Raw genomic sequence first — 26,435 nt, 5'->3', positions numbered from 1 at the left:
TGGGAACCAACTTGGGCCAATCAATTGCCCCCTGAATCTCTTGTACTATAGTGAATTACTTTCTCTCATTAATCATCTTTACTTTGTCTTAAAAGCCAATCTCAGAAAAAGGATATCTCTGGACAGTCTTTTTTTATTTTTATTTTGCTCTTAGATTTTTGTTCTTAGTTTTATTATTCTTTGGAGAGCTCAATGAACACATGTAGCATATACTAATTAATTTCCCATAGAAAATGAGCAGTATAATCTATTTTAAGGAATACACAGGGGTAAATAGTAAGGGGCTCTGGCTTGATTAAGATTTCTTGTTTAAGTTATGGAAAGAGCCTGGTTGCCCTATATTAGATGAGGGGATCAAAAAATGTGGTATCTATATACAATAAAATTTTACACAGCTATTAGAAAGAATAATACTATGTCATTTGCCGGAAAATGGGTGGACCTAGAACAAATCATGATAAGCAAAGTAGGCCAAACCCAGACACAATCAGCACATGCTTTCTCTCATATACAGAAGCTAGATCTAAAATCCAGTGAGGCATGATAAGTTATACAAGACTCTAAGCAGTCACACATAGTAAGACCAAAGGAGGATACTCATAGGGGAGAAACACAAAGGCATGAAGCCTATGTGCATCTGATCATATACAATAGTATTTATCAAAATGAGCTGCAGGAAATAGAAACAAGATTTTTTATTTGTTGTTGTTTTTGTTTTCTTTTTGTCTTTAGAAGGGTAAGGGGGCACAGAAATGGGGGGACAAAGGATAAACAAATGCAGCCATGGAACTCAATAGATACTATGTTGAAAATGAACTCTACAACTTGTGTGTGGAGACTGGAGGGTAAAATTGGAAAAGAGATGGAAAGGGTGGCATTGTCCACAAAGATATGTGGACATATTTAACTATAACCAGATCTTAGTACATCACCTTTATAATAACAATAAAAAAAGCAATCAAGAAAAAAAAGAAAAAGAAGGCATTATCAGGTAACCAGAAACTGCTCTCACTAGATGTATAACTTGCCAGCACCTTGATTGTGGATTTCCTATGCTACAGAACAATCAAAAGTAAATATTTATTGTTTATAAGCTAAAAAGTTCTGACTTAAGGAAACAATAAAATACTAATAATTGGAAAGTTTTTTTTTCTATTTTTTCCCCAGTGTAAACAAGAAGCTAGGCAAGATACTGATTTTTCCAATTAATAAATTACTAGGCAGGCACTGGTGGCTCACATCTTAGCTACTCAGGAGGCTGAGATCTGAAGATCGTGGTTCAAAGCTAGCCCAGGCAGGAAAGTCCATGACTCTTATCTCCAATTAACCACCAGAAAACCTGAAGTGGAACTGTGGTTCAAGTGGTAGAGCACTAGCCTTGAGCTGAAGAGTTGAGGGACAGTGCCCAACCCCAGAGTTCAAGCTGCAAGACCAGAAAAAAAAAGAACTGCTAGACCAGATTTAGATTGCTTAAGAAATGATTAATGAAAAAGATTGATCTGTTGTTTTAAACCTTGATTAATGTTTTGAGATACTAGAACAACAGGGCATAGAAATTCCTAATACATGCACCTTGAATTTATCGAAGAATGAGTGTAACATTAGAAGCATATATTTCTGTACTTCTCAGTGACCCTCCAGGATTTAGCAATATGGACATGCCGGTTGATCAGGACCAAGGGACTGAGAATAGCATATCCAAGTTCTAGAAATGTTTTAATGTTTAGTGTTATGAAATCACTTCTCAAGGTAGAACCTGCATATAAGGAGAACATGAAATCTGCCCAATAAAAGACAAGGAAACAGGTCATAAGAATGAGAGTACTTAGAGTGGCTCTGATTTCTGGGCTGGAATTTTTTGCAAACTTGGAGCTATGAAGGTAGAGGACTCGCTTGTGATGTTTATACAGATGGAAAGCCATGTACCCACTGCTCCAGCCCATGAGACTCTGAAAGATCACATCCCGGAGAGTCATGAGGGAGAGGAAAAGCCATCTATCCTCTTGTCTAGATGGTAGCATATAACAATACCCAATGTACATTCCAAACCCAGATCCATTCATGTTATTGACTGCTGTGATGTAGTGTAGCAGGTTTGAGCTTATCAGAGAATTAGAGATCCAAAAGAGGAGGAGATAGGGAAGAACTTGCCATGCAGTCTGTGGTTTGAGTTTTCTCCACAGGGTGGTCCTGGGACTGATGGTGATGGCCTGGACCACACTGAGGAGACAGGTGGTGCAGATGGAGAGCCCCCGAGCCATCCTCCTCAGATAAACCATATGTTTACAACTATGATCATCTAGCAAATTTCTGAAATAAGCAATGATTGCTATTTCTCTTATGCCTATGCTACAAATAATTATCATATTTGAAAAAGCCAAGTGGACAAGTATAAGATTTATGGTTTTTTTGTCAGGTTCCATGACAAAAGTACATACATGTAACACAAATATAAAGATGTTCCCCACCATTCCAGGTCCGGTGAGAGAAAAGAAGACTATTTTCTGGATGACTTTATTCCAAACCTCTTCAGACTTCATCTTCAGAACTAGAAAATTCAGTTTAACCAACACAAATATCAATTTCATATTTCAGAGGATGTATTTCTCCATCGATAAGGAAAAGAATAGTTTCTAAAATATCTAAATATATATAGTTCTTTCTCAGCACATCTCATTGTTTTCCTTTTTTACTCTTTTACCTGCTTTCTCTAACACAGAAGTGATGATAAATACAGTTTGGAAATATATTCCATGGTCATATATTCACTTACCTTTATAAAAGTCCTTCTTTGTATCCTGCATGTTTACAATATAGATGACTACTTTCTTACAGACAGAAGCTAAACAAAGGACAACATCACTCAATTACTAATCCAAGTGATTAGCTTAGATGAGTCATTCCTTTTTATTATTTACAGACAATAAACCACCTTATGTTATTGTATTGTATTGGGGTTCCACTGGGAGTCTCATTACTACTTTCCCTAAACTTCTGCATGGATCTTAACTGTGTCTGAAACACAAGGGACAATAGAAGGGCCCGACATACTAGCCTTAGGGTCGGACTAGCACTGTATATTCCCATTATTCTGCATGGTAGAATCATTGAAATGATTTTCTCCATTACTTTGTTTCTAATCCAGGAGAAGCTATCAAAATGTCAGAAAAACAGTTTACTTCTGTAGCTGTTGTGCTGTGGATTCCAACTGAAGAAAGACACTAGCTCTGTGTTTTAGAGCTTGTCAAATCAAATTATTTTTCTCCATCAAAAATGTCCCCTCCCAGTGAATTACAATGCGAGTGATGAAGACTATCTTTAGAGATTACTCTTAAGTTATGGTTAATTTTCTTTTGCCACATCTCTCTACTGATTTATTTATGGTTAGGTTATCTTTTCAGTAGACCTGTCTTTTCAAATAATCTATGAACAGATTTTGGGATAAGGAACATGTCCCATCTTCTCTAATGAGTGTTGTTCCTGGATTGAAAAGCATACACTATATCTACTCTGGGAGGTACTTGCAGAAAACATTTATGTTTGTATTTGAACAAGATTCCACCTTCGCAAAGATAACCAAAATGCAGTGTTTGTGAATCATGTAGCAATGTTCAATGTAAATTGTTGGGGGTGGGGGTAGAGCATATATATGCCTAAGAAATATCACTAACTTGAGAAGTATAAAGTTCAGGATTTCTAAGAGGAAGTTTTGCAAACAACCACTCTAGATTACATATATTGGCTTTCTAAATCCTTATATGTATGAGTTTGAACATGTTAGATCACTTGTCTAAGACCCAGTCATTTGTACAATCCAGGTGAATTGTGTGGATTCAATGAGCTGAGATATATAGTGCTTATATTAGTGAGAAGTATTAAAGAATCATTTTTCAGCCAGGTGCCAGTGGCTCATGCCTGTAATCTAAGCTACTCAGGAGGCTGAGATCTGAGGATCACCGTTCAAAGCCGGCCTGGGCAGGAAAAGTCTGTGAGACTCTTATCTCCAATAAACCACTCAGAAAACTGGAAGTGGCGCTGTGGCTCAAGTGGTAGAGCTAATTAGCCTGGAGCTGAAGAGCTGAGGGACAGCACCCAGGCCCAGTGTTCAAGCTCCATGACTGACCAAAAAAAAAAAAGGGAATAATTTTCTAAAAGTAATTGTTAGTGTTATTATGTGTCCTCATAGCTATCTATCCCTTCAAAAACCTGTAATTATACATAGTTATATTTTGGACTAAGATAAGGGGAATTCAGAATAAATAAAATCATCATAAAGAAGCCAAGAATGCTGCAAGTTGAAAAGTCTAAACAACACCAGAAATATGATACAAGCTTAAGTAAAAATTTCACTTAATTGAAGGAAAAATGAATAAAGACTGAGGGGGGTGGATTGTAGAGAATATGTCTTTAAAATGCTATTGGGCCTCAGTGTCTCCATACTCCTTGACCTGTGTTAAAAGAACAGTTTTATTCACAGTACATGTATGCATGTGTTACATTTCTGAACAAGTCTGCCCTCATAGACCAAAAAAACAGGTTTCTGGATGGTGTTATAACATCAAATTAAATATGTTCCACTCCATTTTAAGCCCCTTTACTGTGTTGTTGCTTCTGGTTGATTAAAATGAAACCTTTTATGTCATTCCAAATGAACTGAAATTGAACTTACTTGTTTGTTTGTTTGTTTATTTGCCAGACCATGGGCTTGAACTCAGGACCTGCACACTGTTCCTGAGCTTCTTTGTGCTCAAGGCTAGTGCTCTATCACTTGGGCCACAGCACCGTTTCCAGCTTTTTCTGAGTAGTTTATTGGAGATAAGAGTCTCACAGTTTTTTCTGCCCACATTTTAGCGACATTTCAGCTTCTGCTTCATCTTAAATTCTGTTCACTTTTCCTTTCTATGTTTCCTTTTGAAGAATAACCATTTTCAGGTTTGGCTTTTACTTTCAATTTTCGTAAATTTCTTACCTAATCTTAATATTTCTGAGATATAGTTGAAGTTCAACTGATTCTGTAATTTAAGATGGCATATTGTAGGCCACAATATCAAGTTATATAAGGTAGTCATTCTAGTTAGGTTCCAACAATTAGACTTGAATCATTGCAAGATACTCAGGAAGATGACTCCAGTATGAAACATAGGGAGAATTAAATGGTTTCAGTCAGAGAAGGTGCTTTAGAGGAAACTTGGAATATTTCCTAGGAAGTGTGGGGAGAGGCCTGAATATTAATTGAGTAATCTCAGGGGCATTTGAGGGAAACCAAAAACAGTTATACATATAAAGACACTTTTAAAAGTTGATTAGGAGAGGGAGAATGACTAGGTGTAGGTTCTGTTACAAGATGAGGGAAGTTTATCAAGTATGAAGAAGGAATTGGCAGTAATAGTTTTCTGGAAGAAAGTAGATTGGAGCATCATTGATATGAAAAGAGATCTTTCAAGTGTTGTATATTTTGGAGAGAATCAATGATTTCTGATAAAATTTCAGCCTGTTTTACTGTTTCTTCCCCTTCTCCCCCGGCCTAATTAACAGTGGGGTTACTGTGATCTTTTACTAATCTGAGCTTATTTTGTGGCTGCAGGCCTGAATAGGATTTTACTCTTTCATATCCAGGAGTTCCAATCATGTATCTCACCTAAAAATTTAAGTTAAGCAGGGCGCCAGTGGCTCATGCCTGTAATCTTAGCCGGAGGCTAAGGAGGCTGAAATTTGAGGATCATAATTCAAAGCTTGTCCAGGCAGGAGAGTCCATGAAACTCCTCTCTCCAATTAACCACCAAGAAGCCAGAAGTGGTGCTGTGGCTCAAAGGGCTAGAGCACTCGCCTTGAGCTGGAGAGTGGAGTGACAGTGCCCAGGCCCAGAGTTCAAGCCCCACAGCTGAGAACTTTGTTACACTACGGACAGTTTTTCCTCAATAAATGAAACTTCCCCAGAATGTGCATATAGTCTGCATGCTTCTAATGCAATTCTACAAACCTGTCTCCTCTACATGGGTAAGCATGTATGCTGGTTCTGGGGCTCAAACTCAGGTCCTGGGAGCTGTCTCTGAGGGTTTTTGCTCAAGGCTATGTAACCTTGAACTGCAGCTACAACACTTCAGGGTTTTTTTTTTTTTTTTTTTTTTTTTACTGATTAATTGGAGATAAGAGTCTCACAGACTTTTCTGCCTGGGACTAGCTTTGAACTACAATACTCAGATCTCAGCCTCCTGAGTACCTAGGATTACTGGTGTAAGCCTGTAATCTGGCTTCCTCTACTTTCTACTAATTATTAAATGTTTGCTTTAGACCTCTCTAGTTCTTGTCTACATAACTATGTGAATATAGGATTATATGCAGGTTTACCAAGAAGCATTATGTATGACTTTAGGAATATCAGATAGTGCCTTTCAACATGTGCTTCCTCCCCTTACATATGAAATTAATGAATGCCTTAAAAGTGTTAAAAGGCGACACATACAATCCTAAATGTCTGCTATAAATGGATTATGCTACAAGCTTTAATGATGAGTATAGCAATGTTAATTAATAAAGCATGAATACAAAGTGATCCAGCTTTTTGTCAGAGGTTGGAAGCTCTTAAGAATGACTGTTCTTGGGCTGGTGTATGGCTCAAGTGGTAGAATACTTGTCTACCAATACAACGACCTGAGTCTAAAACTCAAGTGTCATTAAATAACTGAACAAAAGTGAGTGTACTTACAGAGCATGGGGTGACATGCTTTTATTCTCAGTACTTGGGAGGCAGGACAATCATGAATGGTGCCATCCTAGATTAGATTAGATTTTTGTATCAAATTTTGTATCATAATTAGATTTTTGTATCAAATAAATAAATAAAACAATGAAAACAAACAAAAATGACTATAAGCCCAAACAAATACCGTGATAGACTTTCATAAAAGAATCAAGAACTAGAGAAACCTAATGTATGAACCTGATAATACAGTGACCTAATGCTAGCAGGTGAAATTGAAGGTTGATGAGTATTTCCTAACTTCTGGAAGAGTATAATGTGAGACCTTTTGGAAAACTCAACCTACAGCTCTGTGATAACATCACACTACAGACAGAGATGTTCAAGTGCTTTTAGAGAGACATCTGCTGGACTGGTGACCTCTCTCCTTCAAGGTATATTCCTCCAGATATTAGAAAAATGACATAGACCTTCTCATCAAACCCCTGGTTTAGTCAAAGAGAGATGAGTGTTTATCTCTCTATGAGAATTTTATGAAAACATGTGAGTAAATCAAAGAATTATCAGGTCTGGTTACCTTGGTAGCTGTGGTGTAGTCCAACTCTGGGTTAATTCTGTTCAGATGAGGCTTTTCAAGCCAGATTTATACCTTCAGCAATTGTGAGTCTCTTGGTTCCCACCCAGTGTAAGGATGATTTCAGTTTTCACAGTTGTCTCATTGTCAGGGAGAAGGAAACTTTTGCAGAATCTCAGTCCCTGAAGTACAACTTTCCCTCTCCCTACACAATTATCATGTAAGATGGACTCAGAAGTAGCTCAGGCTTAATTAGGGTTTATTTCTAGAAGACTGTGAAATGAGAAAGTGAACAACAAACCAAAGTTCTGTAGGTAGTTTTTATTATCCATTAGCTACCAGTTTTACTAGCTAATAAGTAGACCTATATTCTCCTTCTCAAAGTTGCAAGTTGTGAAGTAGCATGGAGGTGAGCTCTGATGCAGAGATTGTCACTTTAATTCTCGTCTTACTTTAGACAATGAAACACAATAAATGATAGCCAATCACAGAAACTCTGCTTTATGTGCAACTAAATACTTGAACAGAACTATCACTACCTTGATGTATCTGTGCCCAGTGGTACTAAAAGTTCTTTATCATAAGTAATTATATTCCTTGCTTAAACAAATGGTGCTGAGAAACCTGGATATTGGTAGAACTGATCCTCTCCATCTTTCTAGTTCCAGATATCTAAAGGTCCAGGTCATAAGCTCCTTTCAGTAGGTCCTAAGGATCAGAGATGCTCTATGTCTTCCTTTGACTAATCACAGAAAGATTAACACTTATTCTTCTCAGGAAATTACATGATACATGCGAAGCGCATCAAAGAATTCGCAAGTTTACTCACCTTGATAGCTGTGGTGCAGGCAAGATCTGGGTTAGTTCTTCTGTCAAGAAGAGACTTTCCAGGTCATATTTGTACCTTCAGGATTTGTAGCACCCTTGGCTCTCAAAAAGTACCAAGGAGACGTCAATTTCCACAGATGTCACCTGTCAGGGTTATGAATCCCTGAAGTAAAACTTTCCCTCTGCCCTCACAATTACTACATGAATTTGACTCAGAAGTTATCTCAGACTCAATTAGGGTTTAATTAGTAGAAGGATGTGAAGTGAGAAAGTGAACAACAAAGCCGGTTTCCACATGTAGAGTTTCCCATGTCTCCAGACTTGTCTTTGCCTTTCCAGAGTTCCAAGCTATGAATTATCATGGAGATCAGACTCTGAAATACCGAGTAAGATTTATCATGGAAGCATATCATCTTTTTGGTCTTATGTCACAATGTAGTTGACCTAGGTCCTACTCAAGTGTCTTCTACTATCACAGTAGTTCATATCATTGATGATTGTATGATGAAATGGGTGAAATCTAACCATTAGATAGGAGGATAATAGGGGAAGAATGACTTGGTATTCCCCATTTGACCCTTATTCTGACATTCAGTTTAGTGAGGGCCTCATTTTTGATATGTTAGGAATTCATTCTGTGTGTCAAAGTCTCTTGGGGGTTTCCTGTTCTGTTTGTTTCTGTATATGTTTATTTTTGGCCTGTTTGAGACTTGAATTGAAGGCTTGGGTGCTGCTCATTAGCTTTTTCACTGAGCTAGCATTTTACCACTTGAGCTAGAGCTCCACTTCTGGCTTATTGGTGATTAATTAGAAATAAGCCTCATGGATTTTGCTGTCTGGGCTTTGAATCACAATCCTCAGATCTTACCCTTTTGAGCAGCTAAGATTACAGGCCTGAGCCACTGGTACCAAGATCTTTCAAGCTTCCTTGGGATATGAGTAACCTAAGGCCTAAGATTATGCCTGAGTGGCACATGGAAGCTCAAGTAGAACAGCATGAATTTGTGATAGAATTGCATTATTTTAAGAGCGTTGCTCTTTATTCCCATGGTCGTATTGCATAATTTAAGCACTCAACAATAATTATCAATTTGTTAATATGGAGATTCTATACAACTGGGTGGTTTTTCCAATGCAGTATCTTTTATGAGTTTTGAATATTCTCTTTAACTTTCTTGATGATAGCTGATAAATGCCCTTCTATGTGTGATAATAGAAGCCCATTATAATGTTTTAATACTGTTACTTTCAGAAATACTATAAAATCACTATGCTGATGATGTTATGGTTTGGAAAAGTAATATGACACTAAATAAAATAAGAAGAAAATTTTCTCCCTTCACATATTTTGATAATGGTTTAAAAAAAAACAAAACAGGGCATTTTTGGAAATTTCATCAATCTCACTATATTTACCTGAAAGTTGTCACACATTTTGAGATTTGATGATAATTTTTTAACAATAGATTAAAGTTGCTGAATTTTCTTCTTCTTACTTGTTATGTGTTTACTTATGAGTTCTGTCTGTTGTTCTATATGTGTATTAATGAACAAAATAAAATTAATGTTTGATGTTCTCTATTTTTAGTCTCTCTCACTTTCAACTTGTGTTTCATCGAAACTATTACATATTGTAATTTCATAGTATAATTGATATGTTTTATATATATATATATACACATAGTTTTCCTTATACTTCCCTTTTACAGAGCATTTGACATTTTCTTCAATAAGTTCTGTAGAAATCTGCTTTGAGATAAGTGCTTACTCTCAAAATACTTATTTCAATATGTGTATGTAGTACTGAGATTTGAACTCAGGGACTCTTCTTTGCTAGGCAAACACTGTCATACTGAACCTTGTCCTCAGCCATTTTAGGCTTTAGTTATTTTTCAGACTGGGTATTACGTTGTTTGCCTGGGGCCTTGTCTTATACTATGATCCTTGTATACCTATTGTGTCTTTTTTCTTTTGACCCATCCTAGAGCTTGAACTCAGAAACTGGGCACTTTCTCCAAGCTTTTTTCTCTTTTCTTTTTGTCGGTCATGAGGCTTGAACTCTGGGTTTGGGTGCTGTCCTTGTGCTTTTCAGATCAAGGTGAGCATTCTAGCACTTGATCCATAGCACCACTTCTGGTTTTCTAGTGGTTTATTGGAGATAAGAGTCTCATGGACTTTCCTGCCTGGGCTGGCTTTGAACCATGATCTTTAGATCTGAACCTCTTGAGAAGCTAGGATTCCAGGCAAAAGCCACCGGTGCCCAGCTCCCCTGAGCTTTTTTGCTTGAGTAGTACTTTACCACTTGAACCACAGCTCCACTTCAAGTTTTTTGTTGGTGGATGGGAGAAAAGAATCTCATGAAGTTTCCTGCCCCGGCTGGCTTTGAACTGTGATCCTCAGATCTCAGGTGCCTGATTAGCTAAGATTATAGGTGTCAGCCATCAACTCCCAGCTCTACTTGTGCTTTTTGTGTAACTGGGATTACAGATTCAATACACATCCAACTTTTATATTGAAACGAGACTTAGCTATGTAAAACTTTCTTTTTCCTGTACTGGTCTTGAACCATGATCCTTCTCATTGATTATTGTCTCCCACTGAGCTGAGATTAGAGGCATATACCATCACATTTTGGCCCCTTTTCAAATGTCCTAAAGTACTGTCTTTTAAATATCACCTAAGAAAATGATTGGGGTTGGAGGCATAGCTCAGATCGGTAGAGCACCCAATGATTGAAAGTGTCAAATCAAGAGTTTGAGTCCTAGTATCGAACAAAAAAAATTATTTCAAGAAGCATCCTTTTAGCACAGGTAGTTGTCTCTAAATTCTGTGAAGACTGGCAGCCTTGCTTACAGAGGTTCTTTTATTTCCCTGTGGAGAAAGGCAATACGGGCTGAGAGCTACTCCGGTTTCCTCGTTTATGTGTGCAGCTTTAGAAATAGATATTAGTCTTTCAGTAAAGCTTGAGTTGATTTCAAAGTTTCTGTTTCTGAGAGAGATGTTTCATCAACTCAATTCATTTCTTTTCATGTTTATTTAAATGACACCAAGTGATACATAGTTAATGGTATCATTTGCTGTTTTGACATAGGTACTCATTTTATCATGGTCACATTAAGAGAAACACATGTATCAATTCCAGGAATTACCATGTCTCTATGATAAAAACATTCAAAATATTTTTTCCCAACATTTTGGAAATATATACTATATTATCCTTGTTTATACTCATCCAACAGTAATATAGCATACCCCAAACCCTTACTCAGGCCGAATTTTAACTTAGTGTACCTTGATCAACATTCCCCATCCTTTTCTCTCCAGTGGTCTACTGGAGCCTCTGCTATCTACCACCCCACTCAACAACTTCTTTGACATCACTTCTTCACGGTTCACATATGAATGAGATTGTGTGGTGCTTGTCCTTAAGTTCCTGGCTTAGTTTGCTTAATGTGATCATCTTTATGTTGAACAGTGTTATGTTATATATCATGATTTTTTTTAAATCCATGCATCAGTGGATGGGCATTCAAATGGTTTCCATTTCTTTGCTATTTTGAGTTGTAATGCAGTGAGCACTGAATACAGATGTCTCCTCTATGTAGAGCCTCATTTTCAAACCAAGGAGAAACTTTTTAAAGAAAGCTTTCTAAAGAAAGTGTTTGGGATGGGCTGGGAAGGTGGCTCAGTGGTAGAGCGCTTGCCTTGCATGCATGAGGCCCTGGGTTCAATTCCTCAGCACCAGATAAGCAGAAAAAAAAAGCCGGAAGTGGCAATGTGGCTCAAGTGGTAGTGTGCTAGTCTTGAGCTGAAGAGCTGAGAGCTGAAGAGCCGAGGGACAGTGCCCAGGCTCAGGGTTCAGGCCCCACGACGGGACCCCCCCCCTAAAAAAAAAAAGTGTTTGGAGGTGGATTCTATTGTCTATTCTTACCAGTTTCCTTAAGGATTTTGAATCTAGTAACAGAAAGCAATTGTCAGCTGAATCCATTTTGTGTTAGTGTTAGAGCCTCTCATTGATCATGTCTGCTTTGCCCTAAAAGCCAACTTCACATAAATATTTTCTGACACCTTTCTTCCTCATTTGCTATTAGACTATTGAAGGAAGGTCTCTGGCACATAGTAAGTATGAGCTGAAATGGTAAGGATTGAGCCTGTTTGAGGGAACACAAAAGTGGCAAATGGTTTGGAATTCTTGGTAGATTAAAAAAAATGACTTGAGGGGAAAAAATACTGGTTTCTGGCAACGGTGTTACCTCCAGCATTTTTCCCAGTGAAAAGAGAAGCTGAAAGTCACATATTTGATAGAGATGGGAGGCTGGCAAGAATCTGTCTAACTTTCTAGAATTGTTGAAAAAAATGTGCAATTTTCCTTTTATTAGACTTGGGCAATTCCTAATGTACACACCTATAGTTCATGGAGGAATTAATTTTTGCACCTATCAGTGAGCCCTCCAGGATTTAGCACCCCAAATATCTCGACCGATTAGGACCAAAGGGCTGAAAACAGCATATCCATGTGCTAGAAAGACTTTAATGTTTAATACTATGAAATGATTTCTCAAGGTGGAACCCATGTAGAAGGAAAACATGAAATCAGCCCAATAAAAGACAAGGAAACAGGCCATGAGAATGAGAGTACTTGTAGTAGCTCTGATTTCTGGGCTGGAATTGTGTGTGAACCTGGAGCTATGAAGGTAGAGGACTCGCTTGTGATGGTTATACAGATGGAAAGCCATGTACCCACTGCTCCAACCCATGAGACTCTGAAAGATCACATCCCGGAGAGCCATGAAGGAGAGGAAAAGCCATCTTACTGTTTGCCTAGATGGTAGCATATAACAATATCCAACATCCACTCTAACTTCAGATCTGTTCATGCTACTGACTGCTGTGATAAAATGGAGCAAATTGCAGCTGATCAGAGAATTGAAGAACCAAAAGAGGAGGAGATAGGGGAGAACTTGCCATGCGGTCTTAGGTTTGAGCTTTCTCCACTGGGTGGTCCTGGGACTGATGGTGATGGCCTGGACCATGCTGAGCAAACAGGTGGTGCAGATGGAAAGCCCTCGAGCCACTCTTTCCAGATAAACTACAAGTTTACAACCCACATCACCTAGAAAATTCCTGAAATAAAAAACAGTGGCTATCTCTCTTACCGCTGTGTTACAAATAATGATTGCATTAGAAAAGGCCAAGTGGATAAGGATAAGGTCTATGGTTTTTTTCTCAGGACTCATGACAAAAGTATACATGTGTTTCTTTAGTAAAAAGGTATTCCCCACCATTCCAGGTCCATTAAGAGAGAGGAAGATGATTCTCTGGATGGACTTAGTCCATACATCTTCTGACTTCATGAACATTTTTAGAACCAACAAAAAGTAACAGGAAATTTTTTCCTACTTACTTTAATGAAAAGTTTCCTGAAATACATTAAATTTCCTAACACATATGTGACCTCATTTTTTGAATATTTTTGTTAAGCAGTTGTACAAAGGAATTGCCATTCCACAAAGCAGTTTATGAATACAGTGCATCTTGATCAATGAAATCTCACTTTTTTTGATGCTTTTTCTTTTTGCTTCTACTCACATGGAGATAATGATTGTTATAATTTGGACACAAATCCCATGCTAATTCAGTCTTTGAAAATGTCCATTTTCATATTCCTCATCTTTAAAATTATTTATACGATTTTCTTCCTAGACAAATTAAAAAAAAAAGGTAATATTCAATTTCTGAGCCATGATCTTGATAATCAGTTCAGATGCTTTCTTCCTTTCACTCTTTCCCCAAGAACTCCTTCCCCCTTCAGCCTAGCAAATTGTACTGGGGCTTCTCTCTAGACCCTCTTTAGCATCTCATAAACACTCTTCCCTCACATAAGCAATAAAGAGAAAGCTAAAATACAAGTGTTGCTTCTCTAAAGAACTGCATAAGGGTAAAATGATGTAACTTCTAACAGAAGTCCAAAACTCACGAGTATCAAAATATAAGGAACACAGTAGTTAGAAGGTAGGAGAGCAGAAAAGTCTAGCCAGCCTTCTTTTCTCAAGGTTGACCTCATAACATGGGAAAGTTTATACCACCAAATGGGATCAGAAGGGTACTGAATTCTTTTTTTCTTCCTATATATCCTGTTATTATTTTCTATCTTTTCTAAGAACTTCCTCTTACCCTAAAAGGACATCAGGAAAACAATTTTCATGTCAGGCTCTGATACCATGGATCCTAGGTAAGTGGAACATCTTACTAATTCTGTTATTTGAGATTTGTCTAATCTAGTGATTTTCTCCATAGAAATAACTGACCTAGCAAGTCGATACTCTAATATCTCACCTTGTGATTTGCATAACTACTTTATAAATTGTATACTTTTTTCTTTTATCTTCTATTATAGTCAAAACGAACTTTTGAAATGGAAATCTAGCCTTTTGCTTTATTTCTCATAATTGCATAGACTATCAGATGGCAACGTTAGTTCTGTTTGTCTTTATCCATCCTTTAAGAGGTTTTTCAATTATCCTTAATTCTCACTTGTCCTATCTCTGCATTGACCTGCTGCTGCTGAGATTATTTTTCAAACATTCTCCAAATATTCATCACTGAGATAGCAATAACAGCTTTTAGAACAAGGAGCATATCTTCGCTTACTTGAAGAGTATCACATGTGGGTTAGAAAATCTACACACTTATTACAAATCTGGAGACTGTAGAGATCAGAAATTTATATGAATATTTTAAGAAGCATTCACAAGTTTCTTACCTTAGATACAAGGATCAACAAAATGCAGGCTGTGTGAATCAAGTCAAATTAAGGTTTCTGTAGCTAATAGTGTGTGGAAGGGGGTTGAGGGGGTGGGTGAGGTGGAGTATTCATTTCTCAGATGTTGGAATATCAAAGATATCATTAAACTTGAGAAGAATAAAATTCAAGATTTTTAACAAACGTTGCAGTCAACTACTCTAAAATTCACATGCTGTTTTTCCCAATTATTACAATGCATGAACACATGAACTTGATCACATTTTGAGTGCGCGCACGCATGCATGCACATGTGTATATGTGTGTGTGTGTGTGTGTGTGTGTAAGACCAATGTTCTCATTTATAAAGCAGAGACAAAGAAAGCATATAGAATGAAGTATATTTTGAGCTGAGGCTTGGTACTTAGCAAAGTGACCAGCAAGGAACTAAGATTAATTTTCTAAAAGTAATTTAATATCATTATGTGTTCTCAAGTGTGTTTTTCTTTCCCTCATTTTCCCCCTCAATACTATATAATGTGATATTTCTGGATCTAGGAAACAGAAAATTCAGAATAAATAAAATTTTAATAAAGAGGGCAAAGGTATTTTACTATATGAAATCTGAAGGACTCAAGAAATAAGACAGAAGACTGGTGTTGGTGGCTCACACCTGTAGTCCTAGTAACTCAGGAGCCTGAGATCTGGGGATCGTGGTTCAAAGCTAGCCCTGGCAGGAAAGGCCATGAGACTCTTTATCTCCAATAAAGTACTCAATAAAATCTGGATGTGGTACTGTGGCTCATGTGGTAGAGTGCTAGCCTTGAGTATAAAGAGGTTCAGGGCAGCACTCAGGCCCTAAGTTCAAGCCCCAGGACCAGCAAGAAAAAAAAAAGAAAAAAAAAGAGAAAGAAGTCACAGCTTTAAAAAAATCCCTACTATTGTGAGGCAAAAATACACCAGGTCGGACTGGGAATGTGGCTTAGTGGTGAGTGCTTGCCTACCATGAATGAAACACTGGATTCAATTCCTCAGTATCACATAAACAGAAAAAGCTGGAGGTGGTGCTGTGGCTCAAGTGGTAGAATGCTAGCCTAGAGAAAAAGCTCAGGGACAGTGTGCAGGGCCAGAGTTCAAGCCTCAGGACTGGCAAAAAAAAGTCTTCAGGGAAAACACAGAGCATAAGTGTGTACACACATCCAGGCTGACATGCCATTGAGGCCCAGTGTTTCGGTATCTCCTTGGCCTGGATATAAAACAGCGGCATTGAATATAATGTATCAAACACAGTGGCCTCCATAGCTCACTGAAACAGAAGCAGTGGCAGTTTGGAAACAATTAGGAAAATAACAATTATGTTCTGTCTCCTTCCCTCTTCTCTAAAGGACAGGGGAGTTGAGAATCTTCTCATTCCCTGACCTTGACCAGCCCTATCACAGCAGCTTCCTTTACAAAGCCAAAGACATCCCCAATCTCCAGCAATCAGCAGCACTTACCTATGGTGTCTCAAGGTCATGTTTAAGGTGGGCACTCTGATAAAGCAGCAACAACCAGGCTCTACTTATCCTTCTCAGAGTCCCAATGGTCATGCCCTATTCCCAGTGTTGTCAAGATGTAAGTGGCTTTACCCATGCACTTCCTTCTCCAACTTTGCCTTTTGGCTGCTGCACCTTAATTTGTTGAGTCCTGAGACTTGCTCCGTCTAATTATAGTGAACATTCAGTAATCAACAGGAGGCACTCTAATGATGACCTGGGCCCTGATGGGTCCAGCTGTTCCCCTATTTCCACAGCTGGGGCTATAAAACAAAGTAGAGAAAGCTGAAAATATAGGTCCTTTATACTTAGGATGTGACATACTTTTTGTTATAATCTCATTCAATTCCCTCTATTCACCACTAAAGCCAGACAATTTGGAAGAAACAACTGAAATCTCAAGATGGTCACTTTCTGAATATTTTGCAAGTGTATTAGAGGATCAGCAAGTGCCAGAATCAGGAGTTATCCAAGGGTGTAGTATCAATGACATAGCCAGGGGACATCCCAGAAGGTGATTTTCTGTTTCTTGATTTGGGTACTGACTAAGCATAAGACTCAGTATACCTGAGTATAAGACTCAGTATACCTCAGTATACCAACTTAAAGTGTTGTTTATGATTTCTCCATTTATTTATATATTTCATTAATTTTTTCCTTTGTGACTGTTTAAATAAATATTGATTGTACAAAATAGAAATAGCAAGATCATCAATATGATTATGAATTATAAAACATTAATGATACAAGAAAATTTTACAAGATAAATGATTTGAGTTGGCAAAACATGCAAGACATAACTTACATTGGGGCGCTAAAATGATTTTTTTTCTTTTTTTTAAATTGTGAAAATAACATACAGAAGGGTTACAATTACATGGGCAAGGTAATGAGTACATTTCTTATCAAGCATTGTTGTCTCCTCCTTTGTTTCCCCTTCCCATCCCTTCCCATCTTCCCCCGACCCCCCCCCCCCCCCCCGCCTACACACCCCATCCTCCCATACAGTTGTAAAGTTCATTTTTCGACATAACGATTTGTACATCTCATTGTTGCAATGGATCCACCTGTATCCTTATTTAAACGATTTGTTTTTTCCCTTCCCCTCCACAAATTATACCAACACCAAATACAGTGAAAGCAGGGGTTATACCGTGGGGAAGGGACATACAAAGCACCAAAGAAATATCTTATAAATATGTTACAAACAATTGCATGAAAGCAAAACCATTTGAATCCTTATCTTGGGGTTCATTTCACCTAACATCAACTTATCTGACCTTTTCTGCTTATCTCAGACATATACTAGTTATTGCAAATAAGGGAAACCATGGGACCTATGTTTCTTTGGTCCTGGCTTCCTTCACTCAATATAATTTTTTCCAAGTCTTTCCATTTCCTAACAAAATGGGACAATGTCATTCTTTCTAATGGAGGCATAGAATTCCATTGTATATATATACACCACATTTTCTTGATCCATTCATCTATGGAGGGGCATCTGGGTTGGTTCCATATTTTAGCTATGGTAAATAATACTGCAATAAACATAGTTGTGCTGGTAGCTTTAGAATGGTCTAGTTTGTGATCATTTGGGTAAATGCCTAAAAGTGGGATTGCTGGGTCATAGGGAGCTCTATGTGGAGTCTTTTGAGAAACCTCCATACTACTTTCCAAAGTGGTTGAACAAGTTTACACTCCCACCAACAATGCAGTAAGGTTCCCTTCTGTCCACATCCCCTCCAGCATCTGTTGTTATTAGAGTTCTTGATTATAGCCATTCTAACTGGGGTGAGGTGGTATCTCAATATTCTTTTGATTTGCATTTCTTTTATGGCTAGAGAGGTTGAGCATTTCTCCATGTGTCTATTGGCCATCCTTCTTTCTTCTTCAGAGAAGTTTCTCTTTAAGTCTTTAGCCTTTCTTTATTGGGTTGTTGTTTCTTTGAGGATTTGTTGTTGGGGGATTTAATTTTTTGAGTTCCAGGTATATTTTAGATATGAGACCCTTGTCCGTTGTATGGCTAGTGAAGATCTTCTCCCAATACGTGGGCTTTCTACTGATCAAATAAAATGATTTATTAAAAGTATAAACCATAATGTTGATTTTACTTTGTCAGCACTCAATTATTTGGTGGTTACAGATGCTGGAGTATAACAGAAATAAACTTATCTAGAATGGCTGCCACCTCTTCTTCCTCCTCCTCCTTATCTGGGAGCAGTTTTTTTCTTTTCTTTTGGTCGTGGGGCTTGAACTCTGGGCCTACGCGCTGTCCCTCAGCTCTTCAGCTCAAGGCTAGCACTCTACCACTTGTGCCACAGCACCACTTCTGGTTTTCTGGTGGTTTATTGGACATGAGTCTCACGAACTTGCCTGCCCAGGCTGGCTTTGAACCGCAATCCTCAGATCTCAGCCTCCTGAGTGAGTCACCAAGGCCTGGCTTCCATGAGCATTTTTGCTTAAAGCTAGCATCTTACCACTTGAGCCACAGCAGCATTTTGACTTTTTCTGTGTATCTGGTACTGAGGAATTGAACCCAGGGCTTCATGCATGCTAGGTGAGCACTCTACCACTGAGGTACATTTCCAGCCCTCTTTTTCTTTTTTAAAATAGAAGCATAATTTTCTTCTTAGGAAATTTTCTTATGGCATACACAGTTTAATTTTTTGTATTGTGTGAATTTACTTTAGAAAGATTATCATCTAAGCCAAGTATAGTGGCATACACTATACTTACAGTCCACCCTCTCCCAGCAGATTAATCCCTTCCTTCAAATTCCTTGAGCAGGCAGTAAGGTTTGTGGTTTATGTGTTTTTCCTGCAGCTGAATACAGAGATGCATCAGCAGGACTGTCTGATCTTATCTGGTATTGCTGTCTTTCTGTTTCCTTGCTTCCAGCCAGAGGAGCCAGGTGCAGCTTCAAATTCCTTGCTATTTTTCTTCTGCTTTGACTGCATTTCTGTAATTTCCTAGATCCACATGAACTCATTGTAGTTTTTCCTTTTTTTCCTCAAAATCTTTTGTGTCATTGTTTTCTTCTCAGTCAAGGAATAGAAATATTAAATACTCTTTACCCAATATCTTTCTCCAACTACCTTATTTTTCAATAAATATTCTTCTGTGTATCATCTAGAAAGTACCAGTCCTTAAGGCACAATGATGACTTCAGATAAAAAAATATTAAGGTAACTCTAGGTAGGATACACTCCACCCCAAACATCCATACCAAGACATCAAAAGAACAAATGTTTAAAATCATGAATAAAAACAGTGAGTGTGTTCTGAGAGAACAAAGTCATTATCTATTAAGATTAATTATGTGATCCATTAATTTGTAAATGAGAAGAGTATTGATAATAAAGGTCATAATATAATATGAATATTAAAAGAGAGGAAGAACATTGAGAATCAAGAAAAAATGTGTGAGGCCGGGCGCTGGTGGCTCACGCCTGTAATCCTAGCTACTTAGGAGGCTGAGATCTGAGGATCGCGGTTCAAAGCCAGCCCGGGCAAGAGAGACCGTGAGACTCCTATCTCCAATAAACCACCAGAAAACCAGCTCAAGTGGTAGAGCGCTCTCCTTGAGCTGAAGAGCTGAGGGACAGCGCCCAGGCCCAGAGTTCAAGCCCCACGACCGACAAAAAAAAAAAAGTCCAGGTATGGTTCAAGTGGGAGATTTCCAGCCTTGGGGAAAAAAGTCAAGTGAGAGAGCCAGTTCAGAAGGTCCTGAGTTTGTGAGGCCCTGAGTTGTCCCCAGGTCCCAGAAGTAGCACCAAAACCAGAAAATTCATAGGGTAACAGAAAGACTGTGCAGAGAAAAAGGCAGAATAGTCTAAAGGTCCAATCTAGTCTCCTTACTAGATTGGAAGAAGCCAATAAAGTTGACAAAATAAGGTAAACCAAGGTTGTGGTGACAACAGATTAGTTGTCAAAAACCTCAATTCTCAAAAGCCTTTAATTTAGTGGAGGGTTTTAATGCTACAGTGATCCAGCTCGAATGGCAGGCTAATATCGTTTTCTGTAACTCGAATTGCTAGAGCCTAGAGCCATCTTGAAAAAAGTTTATTAATGAGAATGAAATACTGTGGATCTATGAAAAATCTCAAGGAAGGGATCCTGACGACACTCTTCTACAGTGTCTGGGTGGGAAATGGCCACAGAGACAGTTATGAAGCAAGAAGGGGTTTAATCTGGACCTGCTGAGGAATTTAGTCATGAGTGAGCTCAGGTTGTTGAGTATGTGGTAGTAAGCAGGGAGCAAGCTTCATTACCTGTGGATTCCTGCAAAGACTATGGGCTCCGAGTCTCTGGTCAGAAATTTCTTGTCTTCTGGAGCTGTCTGCTTACTGAGTGTGATTTACTACCAGGGGGGACTGATTCAGAGGATCACTGGGCTTCCCCATCCTCTGCTCTCCTGAAGGATGGTTTTCTGCTGGGAGACAACTGTTTGACTGAGTGCCTAGTTCCCTTGAGTTTTGTCTTCTAGGGAAGAAGAATTCACTCCCTGAATTTGATACTCTGAGGGACATTGTTCAGGTTGGATATTGTGGCTACTCCTTCATGTGCAAATGAAAGTCTTCAGAAGTAAGTGGGAACCTGTCAAGCTCATAGGCCTTAAAGTTCATGTGGCCAGTGAAAGTTCTCAGTATGCCCTGAAGCTGACAGCTGACCCTTGACTTGCTTGGCACTCAGACCACGAACAGTAGCACTGGAACAATAAAAAGGAAAATAATGTTGAGGTCCATCTCCCTGTAACCCCACAGGGCAGATTCCAATATTACAGGATGCAGAAGAAGCTTTTCCAATTCTTTGTCTTTCATTAAACATTTCATTTTTAAACTATATGTATATTTATACTTGCTTTTACTTTTTTTTTTTAGTCTGGTCGTGGGACCTGAACTCTGGGCCTGGGCCACAGCACCACTTCCAGCTTTTTTCTTTTTGCCTATGTGGTGGTGAGGAACTGAACGTAGGGCCTCAGGCATGCAAGGCAAGCAGTCTACCACTGAGCCACCTTCCCAGCCCCTTGCTTTTACTTTCAAAATGTTTTATGAGCTTAGTGCTGGTAACTCACCAGTTTGAAACCAGCCTAGGCAGGAAAGTCTGGTAGATTCTTTTTTCCAATTAACCAGCACAAAACCAGAAATTGAGATATGGTGCTTCTCAAGTCGTAGTGAAAAAAGCTAAGGGACATCATGTAGGCCCTAAATTCAAGGCCTGGGATGGGATCCAGAGAAAAAACATTTTATTTTATTTTTTTGTCGGCCATGGGGCTTGAACTCTGGGCCTGGGCACTGTCTCTCAGCTCTTTAGCTCAAGGCAAGTGCTCTACCACTTGAGCTACAGCGCCACTTCCAGTTTTCTGGTGGTTTTTATTGGAGATAGGAGTCTCACGGTCTCTCCTGCCCAGGCTGGCTTTGAACCGTGATCCTCAGATCTCAGCCTCCTGAGTAGCTAGGATTACAAGCGTGAGCCAGCAGCGCCTGGCGAGAAAAAATATTTTAAATGCTTTGTTGTTTATTCCTCTTCTTATTTTTATTTTCTTGAGATATTTTCCTTCATTTTGCAATCCAATTTTTATATTTTATTCCTTATATTTTTAGCCTTTTGTTGTACCTCTTCTTTTTTATTTTTATTTTTGGCCATGAAACTTGAACTTGGGGCCTGGGCACTGTCCCTGAGCTCTTTTTCTCAAGGCTAGCCTACTACTTTGAGCTAGAGCTCCCCTTGTAATTTTTGAGTGGCTAATTGGAGCACGAATCTCAAGGGGACTTTTCTGCCTGGGCTGGCTTGGAACCGTGATCCTCAAATCTTAGTCTCCTTAGTAGCTAGGATGATAGGTGCTTTTGTTCTACTTGTTGGATATTGCTTTATATTACCCTAGATAAATAATTAGGTTGGTCATGATTCTTTGAAATGTGATGTTTCAGAGTTTTCTGGGATGTATCAGTGGGTACAATTTCTACCTCCAATAGCTTCAAGTTTGCAAAAATTCCAGCCCAGAAACCAGCTACTCTCATTTCTGTTTTCATCTCATGGTATAAATATCATCTCCACCCCCTACACAAATTTCATTGAATTGTAAGTTCAACACTCCAGAAAAAGGGTTAGGAAATCGTACAAAAAAAAAAAAAAGGCAGGGCTGGGAAGGTGGCTCAGTGGTAGAGCATTTGCCTTGCATGCATGAGCCCCTGGGTTCAATTCCTCAGCACCACATAAGCAAAAAGAAAAAAAGCCGGAAGTGGCACTGTGGCTCAAGTGGTAGAGCGCTAGCCTTGAGCTGAAGAGGTGAGGGACAGTGCCCAGGCCCAGAGTTCAGGCGCCACGACCCGACCCCCCCAAAAAAAATAGGCAAAAAGACTGGATGTGGATTAAATGCTAGGGCAATTGTAGAGTATGTATTAAAATCTGTACACACACACACACACACACACACACACACACACACACATACACTAAACAACCAAAATGAAGTATTCACTCATCATTGTAAATGAGAGCCATTTAAGACAAAATGTTCAGGTACTATACTAAAATTTGGGTTGAAATATTCTTCAAAAAAAGCAGTACAGTAGGCTGGGAAGGTGGCTCAGTGGTAGAGAGCTTGCCTTGCATGCATGAGGCCCTGGGTTCAATTTCTCAGCACCATATAAGCAGAAAAAGTCAGAAGTGGCGCTGTGGCTCAAGTGGTAGAGCGCTAGCCTTGAGTTGAAGAGCTAGCTCATAGACAGCGCCTAGACCCAGAGGTCAGGCCCCATGACTGACAAACAAAAACAAGCAAAACCCAACATAGCTCTTTTACTTACTATTTAATTAGGCGATGTTTAAGAAATAATTAACACTTCATTACATAATATTTTATGATTTTTAATTATCAAGTAAATATATTTAAAGCTTATTTCCCAAAATGGATATCCTAAACCAAAAAGAACTGATGCACTAGTAACTTTTCCATAATATAAAAACCTTTAATTTATCTAATATTAAACAATTTTAAAGTAGTCAATCTAAGAACAACAGTTCCCTGTTTACAGTTTAAATCTGACCCTAAAAGCACTCACACTGTACATAGCACTATTTGAGTTAAAATAAAAGGGAATCTGGAAAAACATGGTATCCTGTTAGAAGGAGGAAAACCAGTCCCTTGAGCAACTTCAAAATCATTTCATATTCCATAGGCAGAGAAACTCAGATCGACCAGCCACCTTTTGAAGTATGCATCAGTAATGATCATATCTAAATCTGCAAAAGAAGAAAAATTTCACATCATATAACTCTTCTGATATATATAGGACAGTCATGATACACGTAAATCTGTAGAGTTTGCTCAAAGGACTCTATTTCTTTTTCTGTGGAACTCTTCATAGATTAGGTTACAAATGCCATTTTCATCTCCAGGATGCAAAGAACTAAGATTTCTATCCTCAAATTAGCAAACACAATCTAATTCTATCTCATATTAGGAGAACCAATCTAAGGGTTCAAATTATTATATCTTATATATACCAGCTAAATTCTTTCTCATCATGGTTTAATTGAACTTCAAGTTTTCCCAAATACAGTTTCAGCTATTTAAACATTCATTCTATAACGTTTACACTCCAAAATTTTGTGAACCATGCTTAACCTATTTGTCTCCTTCATATGCCATGTACAGATACACATAATCTACAGTCTTCCATTTCTTTCATATCTCTCATTTGTCTACCTCTTAACTTCCCGAGTATCTTATTTTGTTCACTATTTTAGTTTATCTCACAATCTGATAAGTATAAAAAGATCCAATTCTATTTTGGGGATCCAAGTTTTATGTATTTGATGGTTACCTTGATAATGCAATGATGGATTTCATTTTTTTAAACTTTTTTGTAAAGGTAATGTACAGAGGGTTTATAGTTACATATGTCAGATAATGAGTACATTTCTTTTTGAACAGTGTCACCTCCCTCCCTCATTTTTCTCCAGTTTCCCTCCTCCTGACCCTCCTCCCCTCAAGTTATAGCATTCATTTCCAACATAGTGTCTAGAAAGTATCACTGCTGAATTGGTTCCCCCTTTGTTCCACCATTTCTGTGCTTCCCTTTTCCTCCCCAATTCAGATAAACTTATATACAAGACAAAGCATACAGAAATAAAAAACAAAACAGCAGCAAAAGGAAATAAACCAAAGGAAGGAAGGAAGGAAGAAAGCAAACAAGAGAAAGAAAAAGAAAGAAAGAGAGCTATAAACAGTGCAATAAAAAGGCTTATTTCCATTTCTTGGAGTTTATTTGCTTAAGTATCATTTTATATGATTGTATGCACATAGCTATTGAGCCCTTGTGATCCTCTCCTAATAATATCTTCCTTTGTTCTCATTGTGTGAATGCTTAGAGTGTTGTTTAATTATGTTCAAATGTAATTATTTGTTTTTTTTTTTTTTTTTTTACTATCTATTGAGTTTACTTGTAGATTTATTGGCACATTCTAATTATTACAAATGAGGTAAATCATGTTCAACATCTCTGGCCGTAAAAGAAATGCATCACAAAACAACACTGAGGTTCCACCTCACTCCAGTCAGAATGGCCATTGTCAAGAAAACTAACAATAACAGATTCTGGCAAAGATGTAGCCAAAAGGGAACACTTCTACACTGTTGGTGGGAATGTAAATGTGTTCAACCATGCTGGAAAGCAGTATGGAGGTTCCTTAAATGAATCTTGAACAAATTCATGACTTCTTTTAATATATCATTTGTTATTGTCTTCATATTGCTTAATGCTCTCAGCTTCTATCTTTAAAGATCCACAAAATATTCTAGTTCTTAAACATATTTGCTTTTTAATTTTTCTTAAATTGAACCAAAATACATATTCATGTAGAAGGCATAGTTTTGCAATATGTGTTTGATCAAGTAATTTTTTTTTTTTTGGTCCGGTTGTGGGGCCTGAACTCTGGGCCTGGGCACTGTCCCTCAGCTCTTCAGCTCAAGGCTAGTGCTCTACCACTTGAGCCACAGCGCCACTTCCGGCTTTTTTCTTTTTGCTTATGTGGTGCTGAGGAATCGAACCCAGGGCTTCATGCATTGCAAGGCAAGCGCTCTACCACTGAGCCACCTTCCCAGCCCCTAATTTTTTAAAGTAATTGGGTTTGAACTGAGGAACTGATGTTTGCTATGCGAGTATTGTATCATGTTTGCAATGTTTTAGCCCTTATTACCTTTAGTGTTTTTGAAATAATGGGTCTGGCATTTGCCAGGGTTGACTATGGACTGTGGTCCTCCTATATTCACATTCTGAGTAGCTCAGATTACAGGTTTACATAATCATTCCTGGCTTGTTTTTGAGAGAGAGTCCCAGACTTTTTCCAGGGGGCGGGGGGAGTCTGGATTAACTTGAACCAAAATACTCTGTATCTATCTACTTACCTCCACATTATTAGAAACACAAGGATGACATATCATGCTCCATTTTTAGTTGTGTGCCAATCCTGGAGCTTGCACTAGGACCTGGATACTGTCTTTGAGTTTTTTTTTGGTTGTTGTTCAAGGCTAGTAGTCTACATGTTGAGCTCTAATTCCATTTCTGGTTTTCTTGGTAGTTAATCGAAGATAAAAGTTTCTTGGACTTTCCTGCTCAGGCTGGCTTCAAATCATGATCAGCCTCTTGAGTGGCTAGGCTTACAGGTGTGAGCCACTGGCACCTGGCATCACGCCTCACTTCTGATAGTTATGGAGGTCTCACTAATTTTTTTCATTGGCCTCAAATCATAATCTTTTTGATTTATAACTCTGAGTAGCTAGGATTACAAGTGTGAGCCACTGCACTCAGTCTTAAAATTTCCATGTTATAATGTTTTACTGTAACTTGTTTAAGAGCTTAACTTCCTAATACAGATGTGCCTTGTCTTAATGCAAGGAATAAATTATCTAAGTCTCACAGCTTTAATTCGAAACCTTGTTCCTATCATCCACCATAAAAACAAGACAAAGCATGCACTTTCTGCATTTCTCATTAGATTTTGACTTGGATGTAAGTGTTATAAAAACTTGGAAATGAAATTGAGTAGGGTGGA

General features: G+C 38.3%; 2 protein-coding genes across 2 annotated transcripts; both read right to left on the bottom strand.

Moving 5' to 3' along the window:
* Positions 1-1,601: 1,601 nt before the first annotated feature.
* On the bottom strand, positions 1,602-3,049 carry LOC122111264 (putative vomeronasal receptor-like protein 4). Its single transcript, XM_042683983.1, has 2 exons — positions 3,009-3,049; positions 1,602-2,556 (listed from the first exon to the last, which is right to left on the bottom strand). Exons 1-2 carry the CDS (start codon positions 3,047-3,049, stop codon positions 1,602-1,604), a joined length of 996 nt encoding a protein of 331 aa, XP_042539917.1.
* A 9,492-nt stretch (positions 3,050-12,541) lies between these two features.
* Positions 12,542-25,824, bottom strand: LOC122111263 (putative vomeronasal receptor-like protein 4). The gene is made up of 2 exons (XM_042683982.1): positions 25,789-25,824; positions 12,542-13,498 (listed from the first exon to the last, which is right to left on the bottom strand). The coding sequence occupies exons 1-2, from the start codon at positions 25,822-25,824 to the stop codon at positions 12,542-12,544; spliced, it is 993 nt and encodes a 330-aa protein (XP_042539916.1).
* Positions 25,825-26,435: the final 611 nt, after the last annotated feature.

Source organism: Dipodomys spectabilis, unplaced genomic scaffold (genome assembly GCF_019054845.1).
Source record: "Dipodomys spectabilis isolate Male_0828 unplaced genomic scaffold, ASM1905484v1 ptg000085l, whole genome shotgun sequence".
NCBI classification, from domain to species: Eukaryota; Metazoa; Chordata; class Mammalia; order Rodentia; family Heteromyidae; genus Dipodomys; species Dipodomys spectabilis.
The sequence above is the reverse complement of the archived record's forward strand: the minus strand, read 5'-3'. Positions and strand labels throughout refer to the sequence as shown.

Excerpts from the sequence above, each read along its gene's own strand:
- LOC122111264 (XM_042683983.1), bottom strand. The coding sequence starts at position 3,049 with ATGTCGGGCCCTTCTATTGTCCCTTGTGTTTCAGACACAGT. Across the intron at positions 2,557-3,008 it reads CCTTGTGTTTCAGACACAGT|TTTTCTAGTTCTGAAGATGA; the intron begins TAAGATCCATGC and ends GGTTAAACTGAA.
- LOC122111263 (XM_042683982.1), bottom strand. The coding sequence starts at position 25,824 with ATGATATGTCATCCTTGTGTTTCTAATAATGTGGAG. Across the intron at positions 13,499-25,788 it reads GTGTTTCTAATAATGTGGAG|GAAAAAATTTCCTGTTACTT; the intron begins GTAAGTAGATAG and ends TAAAGTAAGTAG.